At 32.3% G+C, this 24,902-nt stretch overlaps 1 protein-coding gene across 2 annotated transcripts; it reads right to left on the bottom strand.

The window, feature by feature from the left end:
* Positions 1 to 1,355: 1,355 nt before the first annotated feature.
* LOC143045840 (uncharacterized) lies at positions 1,356 to 22,957 on the bottom strand. 2 transcript variants are annotated; one of them, XM_076218636.1, is made up of 11 exons: positions 22,839 to 22,957; positions 14,142 to 14,242; positions 12,893 to 12,987; positions 11,969 to 12,078; positions 11,685 to 11,807; positions 10,789 to 11,083; positions 9,900 to 10,235; positions 9,317 to 9,490; positions 6,444 to 6,519; positions 4,465 to 4,514; positions 1,356 to 4,012 (listed from the first exon to the last, which is right to left on the bottom strand). In XM_076218636.1, the coding sequence occupies exons 1-11, from the start codon at positions 22,862 to 22,864 to the stop codon at positions 3,905 to 3,907; spliced, it is 1,494 nt and encodes a 497-aa protein (XP_076074751.1). In that variant the 5' UTR covers positions 22,865 to 22,957; the 3' UTR covers positions 1,356 to 3,904. The 2 variants fall into 2 exon arrangements, with proteins under 2 accessions (XP_076074751.1, XP_076074752.1); XM_076218637.1 differs by lacking the exon at positions 22,839 to 22,957 and adding an exon at positions 17,582 to 17,681.
* Positions 22,958 to 24,902: the final 1,945 nt, after the last annotated feature.

Raw genomic sequence — 24,902 nt, 5'->3', positions numbered from 1 at the left:
AAACTGAACATTCCCCATTCCCCATTTCCATTTTCAGTTTTATTGATCAATGAACCATGATAAGAGATCTTGGTCGGATGACTCCTATCCGACAGTCCTGTACATCATATATCCAATCCATAGAACATGTAAAGTTTATCTTACTATTACATTACAATAGATCCAACACATATGAAGCACATAATACTATTTCTCACTGTAAGTAAAAAATCTAATCCCGAAACAACATCATTTACAGGAGGTTTATTGAACCATAAAAAAAGACATTAAATATACCAGACTTGCACTACTGGGCTGATGATACCCTTGATACCCTACAACAGCAGTGGCAACCAATAAAACTTATCACAGATACCAGGCTGAAAATTTTGTATGCCAGATATGCTTTTCATCTACAAGACTCCTCAGTGATGCTTGAATAGATGTTAAAACAAAAAAGCAAAATCAAGTATAAAGTTGAAGAGAATTGAGGACCTAAATTCTGAGAGGTTTTGCCAACTACAGCAATTGAGAACCAAGAACAAGAGAAATGTGCCAAATGGAAACTTAACATCATAACCCATCTATCTACAAAGTATGAATTGGCAAAAAAATTTAAACGTATAAACAGTTTTTTTTCGACTTTCATTAGTCCTATCAAAGAACTGTAGTAAGCGAGTTGTTTATACATTGTAGTTTATATATATCCATTTCTATACCCATGTCAAAGCACTAGTTTAGCAATTAAACATGAGTAGAAATCTGATGGTCTACTTCTATCAATAAATAGAAAATTTTATATCTGAAAAATTAGTATACCATTTGACAATTTCTATAATATAAATTTGCAGCTTTTCTTGAAACACCTTTTCTCTAATTCTTCATCAATTTATCCCTTTCTGTACCCATTGTATAAAAAAATTTGATCAACGTGTGGTTTGTTTGATCTCAGTTCTTCATTGGTTAAAATCCAATTATGACGTCCAATTGTATTGTTTCCTCTGAATTTCCTAATGTGACGGCATGAAAAAAGGCAACCATACCCGATGATGTCACATAGAAAGAACACATCTTTTTGCAAATCAGTCGCAAAGAAGGAATACGTTTGCCTGCGTATTGCTTGAAAATCATTAGAGAAACAGATTCTACCACCAAATTTCGTGTGATATGATATTTATCCACTCTCGACAGTTAAATTTAAAAATTTTTAACCGTCTTGAGTGGATAAATATCGTATCACACTCGATGCAGTGGTAGAATCTATATGATGATATACCAAAACAGACATATGTTTTTGCTGTCATTAAATTTTTTGAGGACATTGAAAGGTAGTTGATATCGACCACACATGGTCAGCTCAAAGAAGTATCAAACCATTTAAAATTCTTTATTACATTTTATTTTCAAATAAATAACAAAGATAGCAAAACTTCAAAACATATTTCATAACATGTCATGATATAACAGACCTTTGCCATGGTTACTCAACAAATATATGGTTTAAGGATGTACTTTGGTGAGGTTTTGAAATTTGTGTCAAATGTTCGGACTCCTTGGTGTTTTTCCATATGATACAAGGTAAAATATTTTGCCCCATAACACCTATTTATCTTTTAATATAGAAGGTGCATATCTACGTATAGGTCAAAAAGCCTGAGCGTACACTTGAATTTTAATAAAACAAAATATATTTTAATCTAATTATAATAAAAAGAATGAATTAAAAGCATATCGGTCTTGATTTGTTCTTCAACGGCTTGTTATTGCACAAATAAAAATGACCAAATTTACTTTTCAACCAAATGTTATCATATTATATATTTGTTCTGCTGAGATTTGTTATGTGGTTTGCATTTTTGTTGAGTCTGTGACATAGCGATCCTAAATTTCGTCGGCTGCGTCAATATTTAGTTCAGTATGTGAGTAAGTTTTCATGAAATTTTATGGAAGTTTGACAGAAACTGTTTATGATCAAAAGAGTATCCAAAGCACAAGAATGAAATTTTATACAATTATATCATGCTTACAAGGGGTATTTGCCAAACACCGGTTCAGAGATAAACAAACTTTCAGATCCATTAGGCGAAAGGATTTTTTTTATCTTTCAACCGGTATTTTTAGCAAATACCCCTTGTAAGCATAATATACTTGTTTAATTCCACTGAATGCTCTTTGGTTTGAGATTTGCTAGCAAATAGAGTAGAAGTCACAAATGGAATTCCCTAATGACAAATACAAAGGCAGAGAAAAGAAAATCTCAAGATATGGAAATTTGTAAAAAGTTTCATTTCTCTCATCCAGTGAAAATACAGCATTATTACATAAGACAGAATTATATGTTTAATTTTCCTGTATTTTACTGATAAAAGGATTTTTTTTTGCAGTTAACAAGTAGTTTAAGTCTGGGGTTAAAGTTTGTTACACGTCAGTTACTTTGTCAAACCTTCACCAAATTTTATGAAATTTTAGCAGAAGCTTTTTATGATTTTGTGTCTGGAGCAAAATTTTGAAAGTAAATTTTTTTGTGTTCATTTTTCAGTATCATACTGACAAACAAACTTATCTTTACGCAATTACCAGATGGTCTAAGATTTGTTTTACATGATAGTTTTATAAACCTTCATAGATTGGCATGAAATTAGGGCAGAAGTTAATATTGCAGATCAAGAACAAATATATAAAAAAAAAATGTTTATTTTTATTTAAATCCTGTAATGGACTGATAAATGGATTCACGTTTTGAGGGAAGAAATCCCAAGCCAGAACCAGGAACCCTTTACCAATTTTAATATTGCACCTGAACATATTAGGTATTTCATGTTCATGTCATCGAAAAAACGAACGACAGGAATGGTATCATTCTCGATAACTTGTTAGCTTTCGGGTGCTTCACCCACTTGAACCCACTTCCACCCATTGCTTTGACCTGGACCCACTTTGGGTCCTAAGACCTTTGTCGAGGGTAGGGCGAAAAGTTAAAATGACCTAGCTACGCCACTGTAAAAGACTTAATAGCTCATAAAAGGTAATTTGACAACATTTAAGCATATTCTTGATTTTCTTTCTTTTGATTTGAGACCCAAATAATACCAATGCAAATATAGAGTAAAAATATAAATCAATTATCTTGAAAAGGAGCTCCATGACCTATCAATATTTTTAGCTTATTTTGATCCTTAACCAATACTCTTCCAGCTTATTTACTTACTAAGTCCTTGTTATGCCTTTTGGCACATAGGGCAAGGACAAGTTGCCGCCACTCCTCATTCCAGCTTATAGTATCATTTTAAATTCTTGATTTATTTAATTTCACCTAAGTACATCCTTAAGTGGTGATAATAAAATATGTATAATAAATCTTGTAAAATGAGAAATCAAATTTAAAACAAAGTGATTTCTTTGCTCCCATAATATCAACTGGCACAGTCTATTTGGAATTTAAAAAACAACATTTAATTTGTAATTACAAGAATAAATACTGTATGCAAATTATGATATATTAACCTTATGTTAAATTCAAATCTACATAGAAAAACGTTTTTGGTAGGTGCAGGGGGCATACAGGTCACAAGAACTTTTCAAGGCTACTACTGTGTCCCTTAAATAAACTACTCATGCTTTTTTAAAATCTTCTGTCAATTTTTTGTAACCACTATTGAAGCACACAACAGGGAATCAAACGGAAAAAATCTAGTAGTGTTTTGAAAAAATAAAAAGGATGCAAATATTACATAAAAAATAGTGTTTTGACTTATTTTTTAGATTTTTTTCTATATTGGCACAGTTTAAGTAACATTCAAAATAGGGTAATGCAATGATACTACAAATATCTTTTAAAAAATCTCCATGATGTGAACTGTAAAAACAGTTCAATGTACATCAAGTTTTGATATTGTTCTTCATATATTATATATCATCATAAATATCACAATGCTGAGAATTCCTGGGCTTTACTACACAGTTCTTTTACTCGAGGTGATAATTTTTCATGTTGTGAGCAGTTCATTCCAACAATACTGGCCAAGTCACACATCTGTAACACAAAATTTCAAGTTAGAAATACATGTTATATTTATCTTCTTGTTTCTCTATTTCCTATAGTGTCTGATTTAAAACAAATAATATCATGTCACCCTCATTGCGTAACTCAAATTCTAAAGAAATTATCAAGAAGGCTGTACAGTGACATATACATGTACATGTAGTTGTTACTTTCTGTGACATTTGGTCTCTTGTGGAGAGTTGTCTCAATGGCAATCATACTACATCTTATTTTTATACTTGAAATGTTTTCTGCATTAGATTATATGTTAAAATTTAAGCTTAAAATTTAATCATAAAGTTCTGTAGATTTTTTTAATTCTAAGTAAAATCCTATGGAGTGTTTGATTTAATTTAGCTTAGTGTTGAATATTTTTAATGCTAGCTTAGGGCCAAGTGATGAAAAAAAACTCTTAGATACTCCTGGCAAAATAAGATATATACCTCTGCATTATTCTTCATCAACAGCAACAAGGATGTTAAAAGATGGAAAGCTAAAAATAGAAAATTAAACATCATTCAAAATACAGGCGAGACAAAACTGGACTCTGCATAAGACACAACTAAACTTACAAAATACAGGCCAGACAAAACTGGACTCTGAATAAGACACAACTAAACTTACAAAATACAGGCCAGACAAAACTGGACTCTGAATAAGACACAACTAAACTTACAAAATACAGGCCAGACAAAACTGGACTCTGCATAAGACACAACTAAATATCATTCAAAATACAGGAGAGACAAAACTGGACTCTGAATAAGACACAACTAAACTTACAAAATACAGGCCAGACAAAACTGGACTCTGCATAAGACACAACTAAATATCATTCAAAATACAGGAGAGACAAAACTGGACTCTGAATAAGACACAACTAAACTTACAAAATACAGGCCAGACAAAACTGGACTCTGCATAAGACACAACTAAATATCATTCAAAATACAGGAGAGAGAAAACTGGACTCTGAATAAGACACAACTAAACTTACAAAATACAGGCCAGACAAAACTGGACTCTGCATAAGACACAACTAAATATCATTCAAAATACAGGAGAGACAAAACTGGACTCTGAATAAGACACAACTAAACTTACAAAATACAGGCCAGACAAAACTGGACTCTGCATAAGACACAACTAAATATCATTCAAAATACAGGAGAGACAAAACTGGACTCTGAATAAGACACAACTAAACTTACAAAATACAGGCCAGACAAAACTGGACTCTGCATAAGACACAACTAAATATCATTCAAAATACAGGAGAGACAAAACTGGACTCTGAATAAGACACAACTAAACTTACAAAATACAGGCCAGACAAAACTGGACTCTGCATAAGACACAACTAAATATCATTCAAAATACAGGAGAGACAAAACTGGACTCTGAATAAGACACAACTAAACTTACAAAATACAGGCCAGACAAAACTGGACTCTGCATAAGACACAACTAAATATCATTCAAAATACAGGAGAGACAAAACTGGACTCTGCATAAGACACAACTAAATATCATTCAAAATACAGGAGAGACAAAACTGGACTCTGCATAAGACACAACTAAATATCATTCAAAATACAGGCCAGACAAAACTGGACTCTGCATAAGACACAACTAAATATCATTCAAAATACAGGAGAGACAAAACTGGACTCTGCATAAGACACAACTAAATATAATTCAAAATACAGGAGAGACAAAACTGGACTCTGAATAAGACACAACTAAACTTACAAAATACAGGCCAGACAAAACTGGACTCTGCATAAGACACAACTAAATATCATTCAAAATACAGGAAAGACAAAACTGGACTCTGAATAAGACACAACTAAACTTACAAAATACAGGCCAGACAAAACTGGACTCTGCATAAGACACAACTAAATATCATTCAAAATACAGGAGAGACAAAACTGGACTCTGCATAAGACACAACTAAATATCATTCAAAATACAGGAGAGACAAAACTGGACTCTGCATAACACACAACTAAACTTACAAGTTTTGACAAAGTCTGGAAAAATATCTGAAAATTTTTAAATTAAAAAGAAGCCAGTCTAAAAATCAATCATAAAAATATTTAGTGAAAATTATCGATACCACACTACATTTTATATGTAAATGACTTTTCATTTGGTCTTCATGGAAGATCCACATGTATAATACACACTGTGGGGGTTATCATAATTAAGTACTTACTGAGAATACTAAATTCTAGCTGAATAAAATATCTATTCCTTTATTCTTTTAAATTATAACCTGCTTCCATTTTTCTATGATATTCTCACTAAGGGAGTCACATTTTGTTAGTAAATATGTTAAAACCTTAAAGTATTGCAATTATGTTGGAATTAAAAACATCTAAATAAATGATAGCAGTATCCAAACATTTATACAAACCTGTTTGTTCTGATAAATCTCTCTGTAAACATTCTAATACAGCACTACCTATTTCTATCTGATGTGCCTCTGGTATCTGAAAATAGCAAATAATTGTGTAAAACATATATATCGCCTCCATAATAATCTAAAACAGATGACGCAACAAAGGATATAATCTATAATCTCTAAATAACACTACTGGTAGTATTTTCAATTTTGAAAATTTATCTAGAAATTTAAGCATTTTTGCTCATATATTGAATATTTACGTAAATGCCAAACTTAATTCTAACTTGCGGTCTCTCATGATGAGGGCCTCAGGGAAGATTAGTTATATAGCTAATTGTGTAACCCTCTTAAGATAAAGTATTGTTGTTGTTGTTGTTATACAATAATGTTTAGTAAAGTGGCATTCAATATGGAAGCCACTGCCAAGAGAACCATTATTCATGGTATAAAGATTGAGAATTGAACATAAAATGTTATCCAACAAATCCCCCCTCCAAAAAAAAAAAGATTACTTAGATTATCAAAAGTTTTGCTATTACTGCATGTTAGCTGTTTCATTTTTATGGATCTTTTTTTAAGTTGTTCCTGTATGTATTATGTACATACCACTGCTGGGTTTCAGAATTTTACTACAACTGACCTTTAGACATTTACAAACAAGAATGTGTTCATAGAAAAGATCATATCATAAGGAACATGTGTACTAAATTTCAAGTTAATTGCACTTCAACTTCATGAAAAACTACCTTGAACAAAATCTTTAACCTGAAGCGGACCACATGAACGAACAAATAGACGCACAGACCAAAAAAAACAATATACCCCTCTACTTTCTTAAGTGGGGCATAAAAACTTTTGATCTGTGGTATCCAATGAATTTTGTTGTTACTTTACAAAACTATGACAAAGCATTTGTAATTCTTTGAAGGAGGAAGAACTCAAAATTGGTGTTTTAACATAACAGTTTTTTAAGAGGTCTAATTCTGACATTTAAAGAAAAAGAAAAAGCAGCAGAATGTACAACATACAAACCTGATATCTACACAAGTTATACACTGCTGTAGCTATTACAGACCTGGTATCTACACAAGTTATACACTGCTGTAGCTATTACAGACCTGATATCTACACAAGTTATACACTGCTGTAGCTATTACAAACCTGATATCTACACAAGTTATACACTGCTGTGGCTATTACAAACCTGATATCTACACAAGTTATACACTGCTGTGGCTATTACAAACCTGATATCTACACAAGTTATACACTGCTGTGGCTATTACAAACCTGATATCTACACAAGTTATGCACTGCTGTGGCTATTACAAACCTGATATCTACACAAGTTATGCACTGCTGTGGCTATTACAAACCTGATATCTACACAAGTTATACACTGCTGTGGCTATTACAAACCTGATATCTACACAAGTTATGCACTGCTGTAGCTATTACAAACCTGATATCTACACAAGTTATACACTGCTGTGGCTATTACAAACCTGATATCTACACAAGTTATACACTGCTGTGGCTATTACAAACCTGATATCTACACAAGTTATACACTGTTGTGGCTATTAAAAACCTGATATCTACACAAGTTATACACTGCTGTGGCTATTACAAACCTGATATCTACACAAGTTATACACTGTTGTAGCTATTACAAACCTGATATCTACACAAGTTATACACTGCTGTGGCTATTACAAACCTGATATCTACACAAGTTATACACTGCTGTAGCTATTACAAACCTGATATCTACACAAGAGCTATTACAGACCTGATATCTACACAAGTTATACACTGCTGTAGCTATTACAAACCTGATATCTACACAAGTTATACACTGCTGTAGCTATTACAAACCTGATATCTACACAAGAGCTATTACAGACCTGATATCTACACAAGTTATACACTGCTGTAGCTATTACAAACCTGATATCTACACAAGTTATACACTGCTGTAGCTATTACAAACCTGATATCTACACAAGTTATACACTGCTGTAGCTATTACAAACCTGGTATCTACACAAGTTATACACTGCTGTAGCTATTACAGACCTGATATCTACACAAGTCATACACTGCTGTAGCTATTACAAACCTGGTATCTACACAAGTTATACACTGCTGTAGCTATTACAAACCTGATATCTTCACAAGTTATACACTGCTGTAGCTATTACAAACCTGGTATCTACACAAGTTATACACTGCTGTAGCTATTACAAACCTGATATCTACACAAGTTATACACTGCTGTGGCTATTACAAACCTGATATCTACACAAGTTATACACTGCTGTGGCTATTACAAACCTGATATCTACACAAGTTATACACTGTTGTAGCTATTACAAACCTGATATCTACACAAGAGCTATTACAAACCTGATATCTACACAAGTTATACACTGCTGTGGCTATTACAAACCTGATATCTACACAAGTTATACACTGCTGTGGCTATTACAAACCTGATATCTACACAAGTTATACACTGCTGTAGCTATTACAAACCTGATATCTACACAAGTTATACACTGCTGTAGCTATTACAAACCTGATATCTACACAAGTTATACACTGCTGTAGCTATTACAAACCTGATATCTACACAAGTTATACACTGCTGTGGCTATTACAAACCTGATATCTACACAAGTTATGCACTGCTGTAGCTATTACAAACCTGATATCTACACAAGTTATACACTGCTGTAGCTATTACAAACCTGATATCTACACAAGTTATACACTGCTGTAGCTATTACTAATCTGATATCTACACAAGTTATACACTGCTGTAGCTATTAAAAACCTGATATCTACACAAGTTATACACTGCTGTAGCTATTACAAACCTGATATCTACACAAGTTATACACTGCTGTAGCTATTAAGTTGTTGACTTCTGACTTATCTGACAAGATACAATTAATACAGAACTGGCTTGTCAAATAAGATAGACTACTCTCATCCTCCGATTCTGTCATTACAAATTCTTGTCCTTTCTGTGTGCTGGTTAAATTGGTAAGCTGAAAAAAACATCCTTCATTACTACCAAATCTATATAAGTGTTTTAAACTAACAAGTTTGTGTTTGTTACATGAAAAATATTCCAATTATAAATGCCTTAACCATATAAAATGTTAATCCTGGTATCTATAATGAGTTTTTTGTACCACTAAGTTGAAGTTGATCACTGACATCTGATGATTAATTGTAAACTTCACATTTTAAGATTTTGTACATCAGAGCATTTATGATGTCAAAATGTAAACCCATGAAGCAATAACTTCAATGATAATTTGTCTATAAATAACATGTTTCCATATTTTTGAAATGCTGGTTTATATTTGTCTCTTTTAATTCAACCAGCATGATGAATTAGAATTTTTATAGGACACTTAAATTACTTCAACCTGACTTTTAAGTGTAACTTACTAATTTTAGTATGGCTGTATGTACAGTGTCTGTCAACTGATCATAATGTTGTACAATATTCTTAATCATTTCTGTTGGTTCATGTTGTAACAATGTAATAAAATCCTCGAATAGAACAAGAGATTGTAGAAGTTTATACACGCCCACTCTGACATCATCTCCCATCCTCCCATCACCAATCACTGTATGTATGGACTGTATATGATCTTTACCCAGGGACCACTGAGATTTATCTTTTAGTGATAAATATTCATACATATCATCTAATGATTCTAAATTTTTAGTGGTCAGTTTACTCCCTATTTTATCTTTAAGAGTCTGTAAATCAGGTATTGGCTAAAATAAAAAACAATAAAAATTACTGTTCTTTGTGAAGAGAGGTGTTTCTAAATCTCTTTATTTGGTTTGATTGTGTTTTAAAGGTGATTGCTGTCCACCCACCATCTTCTTTTATTAGTATTATCAACAACTTAATAATAATGAATAGTGAGCAAACTTGGCACAGTTTTGAGGTTTCTAACCAAAGTTTTATATCAATTCATGCATGCAGTGTGAGATCATCATCGATAGTCAAGGTTGTTAAATACCTCCTAGTATATAATTTATTTGTACATTTTGAAATGTAAATTAGTACAAAAATACTTTTAGTTGTCTAACTCTATAATGACAAAACTGGTTATTGATATGGCTTCACTAATAATTTGACCTGAATGTGCAGTTTTTATATAGAAATACCTTCTTTGTGTCACATAATTTTTATTTCCTACAAAACCATGATTATTCATGGATTTAAACTTTTCTGTATCTATGACAGTATGTTACTCTTTACAGTAATACATTTAGAATTTTCAGTAATTTTAAATTCAGTATGATAAACAAAGGTACTAACCTCTGTGTAAACATATGGCTCATACATGTCCGTCTCTTCCTCAGAGGAAGGATCAAAGTTTGATGTATCTGATCTACTGCTGTTTGCAGATCCTGGTAAACTGTTCCCTGCTGTAGCCTCTGGTACTGTTCCCTGTTGACTCTTACCCTGTTGGACTGGAGGAACAGGTGCTTGTTCCACTTTCTGGGATCCAGATGACATGGTATTCAATTCTTGTTGACTGAACACAGAATGTCCTCCACTGGGCTGGACTGACATTGTATCTATCAGAGGTTTTATCATCTGTCCTAGTGGTCTAATTATAAATATGTATATATTTATCAAAAATTTAATATATATTCATGCATGAAAAATTTCAGCTAGCCCTCATATTTTACTTCATTGTATTAGTAGTTTAAAGGAATCCTTAGAAAATAGAGGATTTTTTATAATATAATTGAAACACTGATATTTAAACCAGACTGGTCCAATATTTTTTAGAATAAGCAACTTCACTGAATATTTCATGAGAATGCATCGGTAAAGCCAAAATACAGAAATAAGGAGTAATGGAAAGATTGTCAATGAGACTGCTATCCAGAGTCCAAATGTAAGGATGTAAGCAGTTATAGGTCACCAAAAGGCTTTTAACAATGATTTTTTCAAGGGGTCTCTTATGAATCTTTGTGGCATCATTGCAAGTCAATAACTGCAAATTTTGAATCTTTTAAGTTTGAATGATTGATTGATAAAGAAATGTTTAATGTCCAGCAGGAAATATTACATGCAAGTTCATGATGATAATATACCGTATATATATATATATATTTTTTTTTTTTGTGCATTATTTTGACTGGTACACAGCAAATACCAATGTTAGAATTTTTTGGTTGGTTCAGAACTAAATATAAACTTACGTGCTCATAACTTCTGCAGGAAGTGATGTAATATGTGATGGAATGTCTTGTCCTGTCAGAAACTGAGCAACCTCAGAACTAAAGTTATTACAGTTATGTTCTAGGAGATGATAATCATGCGGTCTGAAAATAATTAGAACTTACTTTTATTATGATGCAAGATATTTTTAGTGAAAAAAATATGCAGAGACTTCTAAATCACTTTTTAATTTTTTTTAATTTAAAAATGAAAATAGTTACTAGTTTTAACTGATTTTATAGAAACTTCTTATAACTTTAAATACCTGAAAGTTGACTGTCCTAACTCTAGCAAATAATTATGGAACATTTCTTTAGGTATCTGTGTTGTTCCCAAATGTTCTATTTGGTCTGGTTGGCCTAACACTGTTCCTCCCTGTCAAAATTTAAGTATACTAAAATCAATATGCACAATCTGTTCAATATAAAAACTGATTCAATTATAAAAGTTTATTTCAGAAATTTTTTTTACTACTGTTTCAAAGAATTTGCATATTTTTTGGTTGTTCAGTTATAAAGAATACATTTATGAAGACATTTATTCAAACATTATCATTTTCAAGTTTTTATTTGTGAAAACACAAAAAAGCAAATTTTAATAGATAAAATATTGAAATTTGATCAGAAATCAACTTTTAAATTTTAAATCAGTTTATATTAATCAAATTGAAATTGTGTTATTAATATTGAATAAATACAACATTAAATATTTACGTGGGTGAAATTTTCATCGAGGAGTCGCACATTAGACGCTGGCGAGCTACCGCGGGTCTCTCGACCATCGAGACCGGCAAACTATACCCTCGCATGCAGTTTTGTGATTCCTTATTTGTACATGTATTTTCATCATTGACAGATCAATTTTTTGTTCAGGTAAATTAATCAATGAGTGATAGATTTCTCTTGAAAGAAATTTAAAGGTACCATTGAATAAACTACACAGAGAACAATAGCTGTTTTCTTTGTTAGTTTAAATAGACAGGCAACTTGCATGTGAATATGTGGAAAAGTATCATTGGGTTCACAATAATTTATAAATTTTAATTATGCCATTTTTTTTTTGCATGCCGAATTGATGTGCACGCAACTGTGTGTTGGTGTATAGGGAGCTACATGCCTGACTGTTCCATTATAATTTGGCAAAGCATTAATTTGGTAATAATTAGAGAAAGAGCTATACATGTACTTACTGGTCGGCAAGATTCTATTCCTCCCATTCCACCAAAATAATATTCCTGACCATAAGCTACAATTCCTGTGTGCCATACACCATTTATCTGTTTTCCTGGAATATATTTTTGTTTATTATAAGATATGCTGTAATAGTTATGAACTTATCATGGCTATATAAGAGTTAGACACATGATGTGTTAGGCTCTGATCCTGTCCATAACATGATAAAATTATATTAGGTTCTTGTTTTTCTTTTTTCAAATCATATTGTGCATATTGTTGTTGTTAAATGATGCCCTTCATGGGTTCTTGATTCAATTTTTGAAATTCTTATATAGTTTGATATAATAACTTTAAGCAATAAATCTTTAGCATGTGGATAAGAGACTTTCATTTTTCAACATTTTCCTTTTATTCTTACAAATTTGTAAAAAAAATTACTTAGAAATCCTTTCTAAAACGATTTTTCTGAAAATTTTCATAATTCGTTTCAATCATTGTTTTCAAGAATTCATTAGTTAAACATGAACTATTAGTAAAATAGTATTTGATGTTGGGCCAACATTTTCTGTGTTTTAACTTTTATGTGACTCTTTTCACTTGTAGTGTATTACCTCTTGATATATAGCAGTTGTACATTTGACCATTTCTTTACTTTTGTAATATTATTATTTATAGTATAACTAATCGCTGTATTTGAATATCAAAAATAAGACAACGTGTGACTGAACGACGCATGGATTAAACGAGTGCGCAGCACGAGTTTAATCCATAGCGGCGTTCGGTCACACGTTGTCTTATTTTTGATATTCAAATAGGGCGATTAGTTATACTTTTTATTACATTGGCTAATGTTTTTTTGTATGAAATTAATGTAGAAAATGTAAGGAACTATATGTTTTTCCAACACATTCACAATTTGTTTTGATCCGACGTTATCGACGTCCTGACAACGCCTATTGTTGTATGACGTCAGAGAGTGAAATAACCACGTTTATTTCACATGTGAAATTATCGGTTTTTATTTAACTGGGAAATCAATGTAATTTATTGCAAACAATGTAAGAAAAGGGTAAACCCTTTTCTTACATTGTAAACTTTTACTGAGAAGCTCACAACTGAACAAAACACCATCTGAGACCTGGGTGACTGGACCTCAGCAAATTAATACTATGCCATAAACATTTACTGGACAGCTTAAAATTGAATGTCTATAACATTAGCATTCTTTTAAGTAAATTATTAACTTTCTACTGACTAACTTACCGATGAAGGCCTGTGACAAAGACCTGGCCATTCCTTTACTTATGTCATAAATATAAACCTTCACTGGCCAATTTTCTTCAGCCATTCTTTTTGAATATACTCTGTAAGAGAAAAATCAGTTTTATTGCAGGAAAAATACTACATTGTAATGACACATTATTATTCCATCTAAAGGTTTATTAAGCGCCAGTCACATCTTAACAGATAGTGCAAATGGATGCTGAAGGGAATTCTTTTTCAATCCGTTCATGTCCTTTAGGTGTCCCTTCTTAATATCCGTTTAAAGAATTCCTCCATGTGCTTTTCATGTACATTCAGTGTCAGTTTTATCTGTCAACATCTGATCTTTCTGGTGGAAAATTTTCAGCATACTAAAACTTTCAATGGACATCCAGTTGGCGTCCGTGCTATACAGTATTCATTCTTTCCATTTCCATTTTGTATCTGTTACTTGTCCGTTATATATCCATTGAAGATCTGGAAGACCAATTCACCAACAGACTTATACCAGACATATAACGGATAAACTGTTATCACAGAGATATGTCTCGCCTTTTCGTAATTTTGATTATGCAAAAAGGAGAAATCAAAATAGCAATACTTTAACATCTTACACAAGTAATGCAAATATTCAAAGTCAATGAACCATGACTGAGTTACATGGCTAAACAATCTCCATGTAAATGAGATGTGCCAATGCTAATACAACTGCATACCAAATACCATTGACTTATTATAAGTCGTTCCCAAACCTAAATACAAACATTAACTTGTAAACTATGTAAAAGTTTCAAAGTCAATGAACCATGAAGAGGGGGTGAGGCTATACAATCTCTATGGAAAATAAATTTGCATACCAAATATCATTGACTTACCATTAGAAGTTCATCTTAAAGTGAACTAATCACAAACTAATACATGTAAACTAAGATAAGTTTCAAAGTCATTAGACTGTGACTGAGGGGTGAGGCCAAATATTTTCCATGGAAATGAGATGTGCCAATGCTTATACAACTGAATAATAATTAGCATTGGCCTACCACTAGTGTTTCCCCTTTAACTGACCTAATCACAAACTAATACATGATAACTTAGAAAAAATTTCAAAGTCAATAGACCATGACTAAGGGGCGGAGCCAAATTATATCCATGGAAATGAGATATGCCAATACTTATACAACTGCATACCAAATATCATTGACCTACCACTTGTGGTTCCCCATAAACTGACCTAATCACAAACTAATACATGAAAAATAAGAAAAAGTTTTCAAAGTCAATAGACCATGACTGAGGGGGCAGGGCCAAATAATCTCCAAGGAAATGAGATGTGCCAATGCTTATACAACTGCATACCAAATATGATTGACCTACCGCTTGTGGTTCACCATAAACTAGACCTAATCACAAACTAAAACATTGTTGACGCCATCACCGCCGTCGCCACCGCTGACGACGGAAACAGCATACCTATGTCTCACTTTTTGACTCCGTCAAGGCGAGACAATAAAATGGATGAACAGATGTTAAACAGACATGAACAGAAGGATAAAGGATAAAACGATACAATGTACATACTGAATGTAAAACAGATAAATGCCAATTGAAAATTTCTCCTCAGAAATGCCAATTATTGGTATGCCATATATATTTCTTGTGTTCATAAATGTTTATTATTCATGATGGATCTAGCAGTAAGAGCACATCTTCACTATCAAGCAACTCTTTTACAGGCGGAATATTACATGGATTTTTTTTTATTATTTTATGGTCATTTATATGTATTATTACTCAATACTGCCACCTTTACTTTTCTGCTTATCTTGTACATTCCTTTCATCAGGTACGCTTCCCTTAGGTGTCCATTTCATGCCTGTTGGACAATGTTGGATGTACGTAACTTGACATCTGTTCTGTCCAGTATGTTTCTGTTTCTCTTACATTGTACGTTGCATATCCTCTGTGTGTCCATTTGGCATTTGTTACTCGTCATGTTTAATTTGGTCAAGAGAAAACCTTTTTTTCAAGTTCAAGTTTACGCCAAGGTGTGACCACATCTTTATATCCCTCTATGGTGGTAAGTTGTTCACCTATGAACATTTTTTTTTCTTTTCTGTAGACTTAGCTTTGATTTTTTTATTACCGTGTATTGTCAAGCTTGGTTACTCATAAATGTTTTTCAGTCACTGAATGTACGATGTTGTTCCATACTAAAAGCTGCTGACCCTGTTTGTTAGTATTCAAATTCCAATGGCGTCAACACCATGCGATGCTTTGACTCGTTATACCCAATCAAATTGTTCTATTGTCAATTAGGTGATTTTTTTTTAGTCTAAGGCAATTATATCATTTGTTTGTGTGATATTGTTTTGAAATAGATTGCAATAAATTGGGAAACCTCATTTTTAGCCATGAAATTGGACATCAATGGAATTTAAAATGAATATTTACCTACAGTCATGATAGTCAGAATATTTGATCTTTTTATATTGAATCAATTTTTTTTTTTATGAAAAATATATGTACATAGATATAGGAAGATGTGGTATGAGTGCCAATGAGACAACTCTCCATCCAAATATTAACAATTTACAAAAGTAAACCATTATAGGTCAATGTACCTATATATATATATATATATATGTATATTATTTTTTATTAACCTACTCTATATTCCTAAACAAAATATGGTATGAACATCGTTTTTTACCAAAGTTTTCCTTTCAATTGTGAAGTTTTTTTTCGCGGGAAAAATCTTGTAAGACGTACATGTGTAAGGTGCTTCTTAAAAGTATGATTTGCTTGGCCTGTTTTGTCTGCCACTAAGATTGACGACGCTGAATGGCATGTACACAAAACAATGGAGGCCAGAAAAGGGATTTTGTGAATTTCTGAAATGTTTTTAGGCAATGGGATGTCAGGTTTGAAATGGCCATTAGAAAATTGGCATTTTTGTACAATATATATACCTTTGAATAACAATGAAACATACATTTAGAAATGTCTTTTTTATTTAGAAGAGCAGAAAAAACATATTATGCACTAATTTTGAACGCTAGTATTAGCGTAGTGACTTCATGGCAAAGTTTTCTCGTATGACAAGTACAAACACAAATACCGAACGAACCAACAAGATGACTGATTGTACTACGGTAGGATACACATGTATCCACTACTCTATTCTCTAGATTCTAGTACTGATTTTTTTCTACTGAATGATTCCAACTCATTTGGGGATCTCTTACAGTGTTTTATCTGAAGAATACGTAGGTTTCAATCACTATAACCAAAAGTCAGTATCTAATGTGACATGAGTTAGCATGTTAGGTGAGGGATTTCAAGCAAATTGCATAATTAACAGTTTTTTAATGTGTCGGTCCAAAGGGAAAACTTAAATTCTTGCTACTCCAAAAAGGCAAAGATGCCTGGTGGTTTCTTACCTATGTTTGTTTTTTGAATATCAGAATCGTTTTCAAATGTAGGATGAGAAATGACACTAAAGTTTTGATTGGCAACACTGTAAACATGGAAAGTCGAGAGGAGTTCCGGAATAATTTATAAATATGCTTCAATAACGGACTAATGCCGAAATTCCGGAAATTTGGGGGATTATCTCAAAGTGGAAATTACTTTATTTAAATTGATGCGCTACAATCGGAAACATGACTATTAACATTTAGCTGTGTTTTTGCTATCGAAGTATCCCTTCAATTTATTATTAATGAAATCTGTAATATTTTTATTTATAAAATAAGATGTTTTATAAATTATTTCCATAGGCGCTTGGGAATGACCCCCCCCCTTTTTCTAAATATTTTTTGTTAGGGTTAAATTATTTAAATAAAAATTCCCGACTGTCACAATTTTATCTTATTTTCAGTTATATATTGTGCTTTTGCTTTTATCCATACAATTTTTTGATAACAGTAATTTATATATGATGTCCATCTGTTTTTTTCCCCCACTTATTTCCATTGTCGGCATACACAATTTGTATACTGATAAATTTAAAAAAGAATTTATTTGTTGCTTTGGATATTCATGATTATGAAAAACTTCTGTCCAATTGAATGTTTAATTCCATGAAGGTTTGACAAAGTTATTGGTGACTGAAAAAATTCAACCTTAAACTGTATCTTAATGTTAACTGTAAATTAGAGGCTCTAAAGAGCCTGTGTCGCTCACCTGAGACTACTATAACACAGTTTTATAGTAGTCTCAGCACTCACCTTGGTATATGGGCATATCATAAACAAATAAAAATTTACAAAATTTACAAAATTTATGAAAATTGTTTAAAATTGACTATAAAGGGCAATAACTCCTTAAAGGGTCAACTGACCATTTTGATTATGTTGACTTATTTGTAGGTCTTACTTTGCTGTACATTATTGCTGTTTACAGTTTATCTCTATCTATAATAATATTCAAGATAATAACCAAAAGCTGCAAAATTTTCTGAAAATTACCAATTCTGGGGCAGCAACCCAACAACGGGATGCCTGATTAGTCTGAAATTTTCAGGGAAGATAGACTTAGACCTAATGAACAAATTAATCTCGTCAGATTTGCTTTAAATGCTTTCAGTTGGTTTCTGAGATTTTAGCCAAAAACTGCATTTTACCCTATGTACTATTTTTAGCCATGTCAGCCATCATTGTTAAGCAGGCAGGGTCATCGGACACATTTTTTAAACTACATTTTTCTAATGATGATTGTGGACCAGTTTGGTTAAATTTGTCTCAGTAGTTTCAGAGGAGAAGATTTTTGTACAAGATAACAAAAAGTTACGAAAAATTGACAAAAATTGACTATAAAGGGCAATAACTCCTTAAGGGGTCAACTGATCATTTTGGTCATGTCTGACTTATTTGTAGATCTTACTTTGCTGAACATTATTGCTGTTTACAGTTTACCTCTATCTATAATAATATTCAAGATAATGACCAAAAACGGCAAAATCTCCTTCAAATTACCAATTCTGGGGCAGCAACCCAACAACGAGTTGTCCAGTTCATCTGAAAATTTCAGGGCAGATAGATCTTGACCTGATGAACAATTTTACCCCCTCTAAATGCTTTGGTTTCAGATATATAGGCCAAAAACTGCATTTTCCCCCTTTGTTCTATTTTTAGCCATGTTGGCCATCTTGGTTGGTTGGCCGGCTCAACGGACACATTTTGTTAACTAGATACCCCAATGATGATTGTGGCCAAGTTTGGTTAAATTTGGCCCAGTAGTTTCAGAGGAGAAGATTTTTGTAAAAGTTAACGCCGGACGCAGGACGACGACGGACGACACAGGATGACGACGGACGACAGATGCCAAGTGATGAGAAAAGCTCACTTGGCCCTTCGGACCAGGTGAGCTAAAAATGAAGTCCATTAATCAATAAAAAAATTTTTTTTTTTTTAATTTTCTCTGAAGTCTATTGGTTATTAAAAAAAAGTTGTCCAAAATTTTATTAAATTAAATGCAGGTTTAATAAAGTTATTGATGACTAAGGGACAACATCAAAAGTCCAATGAAGGATAAAAAAAATCAATTCATATAGTTTTTCCACTGACCCCCCTACCTTAACTTAATTTGAGAAAAATTGATTGACCAATAAGGATATATGTAAAATCGATGTCAATTTATACAAAACTTGCAGCAAATTGACCCCCCCCCCCCCCCCAAAAAAAAAAAAAAAAAAACTATTTGAATTCAGTTTTTTATCCTTCATTGATTTTTTGGATGTCGTCCCTAAATAAGTTTGACCGTAGTCTGTTTCTAAAGGTTAATTGTAAAAAAAAAGACTGGTCAATTCTTCAGTATTTAAATATGGAAAATGAAAATAAATTTTCAAAATTTTGCTGTGGATACAGTATTTTAGTCTTTTTGTCCAAATAGTTTGAAGTTCCAGAGAGGTTTGACAAAGTTATTGATTTTTGAAAATCTTTAACCTGTCAGACTGAACCTAAATGTTAACAACAATGACACCACTGCTCCTGACAGTATTTAGGATCACTACATCTTGACAATTTGGTTCCATCATGTTACAAGTATTGTCTGCAGTGGGTTTTTTTTAATTATTTCTCAGATCATCAGGAATAAACAGCTGCACCATGAGCGCATGATACGCCCGACGTTTTGTGTGGGAGTTTTATGCAATAATCATAAATAGTTTCTGAGAAAGTTTTAAGCAGTAACTATTTATTGTTTTTGAGACACTGCGGGACTCCCCCCAAACCCTGTTTTATTTTTACAAATATCACTAAAATAAAATTTTGAATCAAACCAAAAAGTATACAGATCTTTAGATTAATATAACTAAGAAGTGTGTACAGTTTCAAGCAATAATCATAAATAGTTTTTGAGATACGGCGCGACATGTAAAAAAAAAACCTCCCCGTTTTTACAAAATACTCAATAACTAAAAAATCAAATTTTGAATCATCACCAAAAAGTATACAGATCTTTAGATTAATATAACAAAAAAGTGTGTAAAGTTTTAAGCAATAATCATAAATCGTTTTTGAGATACGGCACGACATGTAAAAAAACCCTCCCCCTTTTTTACAAAATACTCAATAACTCAAAAATTAAATTTTGAATCATCACCAAAAAGGATACAGATATTAAGATTAATATAACTAAGAAGTGTGTAAAGTTTTAAGCAATAATCAAGAATCGTTTTTGAGATACGGTGCGACATGTGAAAAAAAAACCCACCCCTGTTTTAGTTACAAAGTGCCGTAACTCAAAAAGTTTAAATCTTATTTTCACCAAAAAGTATACAGGTCATTTGACCATCATAAAAAACAACTATATTAAGTTTCATGAAATTTAGATATTTCGTTCTCAAGTTACGGTGCGACATGTTTACACCAGACAGACAGAGGGACAGACAGACGGACAGACAGACGGACAGACACCGGACATTTGTATGCCATAATGTGTCCCATCAAAAATTTGACGGGCGTATAAAAACCAAACAATGTGAATTAATTAGATATAGGAAGATGTGGCATGAGTGCCAATGAGACAACTCTCCATCCAAGTCACAATTTATATAAGTAAACCATAATAGGTCAAGGTAGTCTTCAACATGAAGCCTAGGCTCACACCGAACTGCAAGCTTTAAAGAGCCTAGGCTCACTGTGCAGCAAGCTTTAAAGGGCCCCAAAAATTACTAGTGTAAAACCATTCAAATAGGAAAACCAGCGGTCTAATCTATATAAAAAACGAGAAACGAGACACACTTATGAACCACATAAACAGACGACAACCACTGAACATCAAATTCCTGACCTAGGTCAGGTGAAAACAATTGCAGCTAGATTAAACGTTTAAATGGTACCAAACCTTCTCCCTTTTCTGAAACAGTAGTATAACATCACAACATAGAAAGTCACACTATAAAATATCAATTGGAATGGCTTAACTCAATCAAAAACCGTAGTAACACAAATTATAAACACACAATGAACAAATAAATTTGATCTGTGATACAATGTAAATACATAGTCAATAAAAATAAGGGATGAATAATATAAGTAAAAGTATAAAACGTACCACTGTGAAATGTTTAATAATTTTAGAAAAACATCAACTTTGGAAAAAAAATACGTCATATTGTACACAGCTTAGTTTATTTACAAACGAGAAATTACTGTGTACTTTTTTCTGTAACTATTATCGATCTGCTGATATTAAAAGGAAATAATTTACATTTTCTGTAATCAGCAGCATCTTTTTGTTTTATCAAGTGTCAACTTCCATCATAAGGAAATTTATAAGTTATTTGTTTTAGATATCTTTTTCATGGTTACTAGAATAATACTACAAGTTCTGAAGAAAAAAAGACCACTGAACTTTGAGTAATTTTTTTGAAAATAATAATTGAAAACATGATTTAAAGGGAAATAATCAAAGTTGTATATGACATTAAATTTCATCGGATTAAATAAAATGTGACTTATTAAGACAAGTTTTAATATCAAAAGATAAATTCCTTTTAGAAAATAAAAGAATTTAGTGGACAACAAAACTCTTTTTAAAACTAATAAGATCTTATTATCTATAAAATGTCATTGTATAGAAGTTTTCATATCCAAGTAAAATTTCTTGACACCCATGTTCCTTATATTTATTATGAGTACGATTATTTTATTCCAATTTCATGCCAGTGGCTGATCCAGGGGTTGGAACCCCCTTTTTTTGGACAATCAATGCATTTGAATGGGGACATTAAGTTGGACCCCCCCCCCCCCCCTTTTATGTCCTAGATTGGGAAGCCCCTTTTTTAAAATGGCTGGATCCGCCCCTGCATTCATCACTCATTCTCTGGAATTCAATGATGATTTTTTTTTTTTTTTTATTACACTGTACTTGCTTATTACTAACAACCTTTGACTTAAGCAATGAGCTAAAATGTTTTATCAGTTTATCAGTTAGCAACAGCCAGTAAGGGTTGTTTAAAAAAAAACAGCATTTGGTATTGTGGAAAGACCAAGGACTTTTGAATATGCACTGTAAATGGTATTGTTCTTTTACAATTAAAGTTTTGTGACTTGATTTTTAGTATTTTTTCTCTAAACATATTATGGATCATTTAAAATTCTGACCCATAAAATCAATAGTCCAACTGGTTAGAAGCTTCAACTATAAACTGCTGTAGAATAATTAAATTGCAACAAAATAAAGCATACTTACCTTCTTTTACGTCTTGGTTTCCACATTATGAGATAGATTGTTAGTTAGGGTCATTTGATATCTAACACAACCACTCAGTGCTTAAATTTGGACAAATTTCTAAGAAAATATTATATGTAATAAAAACCACAGTCAATTCTTTAAAGTGAAAAGAGATAATGAAAGTGAAAGCTTATATTTACTTAACATATATTTATTGTAATACGAGTCATTTGAAAGATTCATGAGGAAGTATTTTTTGAATTGCTATAAATAAAATTGCTATATTCCAGGGGTGCAAATTCTATAACAAATGAGACTCACACAGTTTCATGCATCTTTGGCAACATTTTTATTTGATCTATTGTATTTTCTCTCTGTATAATTTTGGCCAAATCTTACATATTTGCTTCATGAAAACTTGGCAGTACATTTTTTGTACTAATATTCAGATAAGCTTCCATGAGGAGGAGTAGGAGGGGTCCTGATCCCGAAATCCCGGGCTTAATAACACGAAATCCCAAGGTCCTGATTTAAAAAAAATCTAAATCCTGAAGTCCCGAAATTAGAAAAAAAGAATTCCCGGATCCCGAAAGGGTCAATCCCGAAATCCCGAGCTTAAAAACACCCGATCCCGGAGTTCTAATAAAGGTTCTATCCCCCCTCTTCCATGGGGAGAAAATCTAAAATCATCTATCCCCCCTTCCTTTTTTAATAAAATTTTGATTGGACTTTTTTTTAAATCTCCCTCTGAAATTTCATGGAAGCATATTTTAGCTTCAAGTATATTTCACTGAGAAAGTTAATGAAAAGGCAGCTTTGTAACATGTAAAACATCAGTTAAAAGAGATAAATCAATTTTTAATTGAACTTTTTTTTATGGCAATTCAAAAATCTTCCTTACCTTTCAAATAACTCAATACAATAAATATATGAAAGAAATTTTATGGTAACACTTTTTCATCCCTTTACATTTTGAAGACTTGACTGTGTTTCTTCTACAGCAGTTGGTTAAAATGAGTGACCATTTGAACTGCTTGATTTGATGGTATAAGTATGCAGTTAACTGGGACATTAAGTCAACAGAATGGTTTAGTAGAATGCCAAGCTTTTTGCCCATTAAACATAATCGATAACTCATGGAGGGTTCTTTTAACTATCTTATTTATTCTCATGTCTGGTCCCATCCCAACTGTTATCTCAAAATCCATTAAATGTTCATATTGTACTTATTGATGTATTGTGAACTTGTTCTTGTCCTGAATATACACCCATACAGAGAAGAGCTTAGCTTTTGTCCATCTGATGAGTCAAGCCTTTTTCAACTGATTTTTATAGTTCGCACTTATGTTGTACTAATATATCACTGCCCCAGGTTAGGGGAAGGTTGGGATCCCACTAACATGTTTAACCCTGCCACACTATGTATGTATGTGCCTGTCCCAAGTCAGGAGCCTGTAAATCAGACTCAGTAGTTGTCGTTTGTTTATGTGTTACATATTTGGGTTTTTTTTGTTAGTTTTTTGTACATAAATAAGGCTGTTAGTTTTCTCGATTGAATTGTTTTACATTGTCATTTCGTGGCCTTTTATAGCCGACTATGCAGTATGGGCTTTGCTCATTGTTGAAGGCCCTACTGTGACCTATAGTTGTTTTACATTTCTGTGTCATTCTGGTCTCGTGTGGAGAGTTGTTACATTGGCAATCATACCACATCTTATCTTTTTATAATTTTATTGAAATAAATAAATGGTCCCTCATTTCAAAATATTTCTGATTATCAAAATCATCAAAGGTGCTGATGAGTGAAATCTTCATACAAATTTGAAGTTGATCTAGAAAATAAAAGAGTCTCTATTCTGGCAACATGAGTTAATCATGGGATATTTTAACAAGATCCCTACCTGAAAGAATAGTTCCGCAATTTTAAGAATGTTTTTATCACATTACAATACTCTCAACTAAGTTCTCCCAATAAAATGGTCCTCATTTATGTTTCAATATGGTAATCAAAATTATTCAAGGATTTGATAATTGGAAATCTTCATAGAAATTTGAAGAGAATCTTCAAAAACTTGGTTTTCA

The sequence above is a fragment of the Mytilus galloprovincialis genome, chromosome 9 (genome assembly GCF_965363235.1).
Source record: "Mytilus galloprovincialis chromosome 9, xbMytGall1.hap1.1, whole genome shotgun sequence".
Taxonomy (NCBI): domain Eukaryota; kingdom Metazoa; phylum Mollusca; class Bivalvia; order Mytilida; family Mytilidae; genus Mytilus; species Mytilus galloprovincialis.
Note: the sequence above shows the minus strand (reverse complement) of the source record. Positions and strands in the feature narration are given on the sequence as shown.